At 63.8% G+C, this 1,175-nt stretch overlaps 1 protein-coding gene across 1 annotated transcript; it reads right to left on the minus strand.

The window, feature by feature from the left end:
- Positions 1 to 241: 241 nt before the first annotated feature.
- Positions 242 to 1,063, minus strand: LDBPK_131120 (40S ribosomal protein S4, putative; the record flags this gene model as incomplete). The annotated part of the gene is made up of 1 exon (XM_003859275.1): positions 242 to 1,063. The coding sequence occupies one exon, from the start codon at positions 1,061 to 1,063 to the stop codon at positions 242 to 244; it is 822 nt and encodes a 273-aa protein (XP_003859323.1).
- Positions 1,064 to 1,175: the final 112 nt, after the last annotated feature.

Consider the following 1,175-nt stretch of genomic DNA (forward strand, 5'->3'; position numbering starts at 1 on the left):
CTCACAGAGAGAGGGAGGGAGAGGGAGACCGGCCAAGAGACAGACACACGCACGCGCCTACGCGGATGCATGCAAATAACGTGAAGCGATTTGGGGAAAGGCACAGCAAAAGCACAGAGAGGGCCGAGAGGGGAGAAGCGCTTCACACACCTCAAGCACCTCTTCTCGAACCCTCACAGTCCACCCGCTAAGTCGCTTCAGAGTCACAAACACGCACACACGCACGCGTGTAATCGCCTCCTCACTTGCGGGCCTTGCGGGCACCACGAGCTGGCGCGTTCTTGCGGGCCTCGGCCGCGATCAGGCGCTCCTCGCGCTCCTGGATCACATTCATGCGCAGACCCTGCTGCTTCGGCACCGTTACCTGCAGGTGGTTCAGGTCCTTGCCGATCACGAAGATGTTCGCGGCGCGGGTGGCGAACTCGGCGCCCGACGCGTCCTTCAGGTGCGCAATGTTGAACGCACCGGGGTGGCACTCCACCTTCACGATCTCGCCGATGCGGCCGCGGTTGGCGCCGCCGGTCACGATCACGGCCTTGCCCTGGCGGTTCTTGATCAGGTCCACGCACTTCTTCTCCTTGACGTTGTACACGATGGTGTCACCAATGGAGGTGTGCGGGTCCGGGTAGCGGATGCGGTGGCCGTCGTGCGTCACGGCGACCGGCACGCGGCCGGTGGCCGTGTACAGATTCACCACCTTCATCAGCTTGATCTGCGCCTCCGCCTCGGACAGGCTCACCAACGCGAAGCGGCCCTTGACGTCGTACATCAGGCGGAAGCGGTCGCCCGTCTTTGGGATCTCGACCACGTCCATGAAACCGGCGGGGTACTTGCCGTCGCGGCGCGGGTGGTTGTCCACGTGCACCAGACCCTGGCGCAGGATCATCTCACCCTCGCGCGCGTTCAGCGCGTACTTCAGCCGGTTGCGGATGATCACCAGCAGCGGCAGGCACTCGCGCAGCTTGTGCGGACCCGGACGCGGACGCGGCGCGAACACGCCGGTCAGCTTGCTCAGCATCCAGTCCTTGGGCGCATACAAGCGCTTGAGGTGCTTCTTGGCCATCTTTGTGGGAAGAGCGTTGCGGGGGCGTTGAGCTCGACCGAGAAGTGAGGGGAAGGTGTTGCGTTCCTCTTGCTTATGTGCAGCGCGAGTCGGGCCGAAGCGTGTGTTGCGC

The sequence above is a fragment of the Leishmania donovani genome, chromosome 13 (genome assembly GCF_000227135.1).
Source record: "Leishmania donovani BPK282A1 complete genome, chromosome 13".
Taxonomy (NCBI): Eukaryota; Euglenozoa; class Kinetoplastea; order Trypanosomatida; family Trypanosomatidae; genus Leishmania; species Leishmania donovani.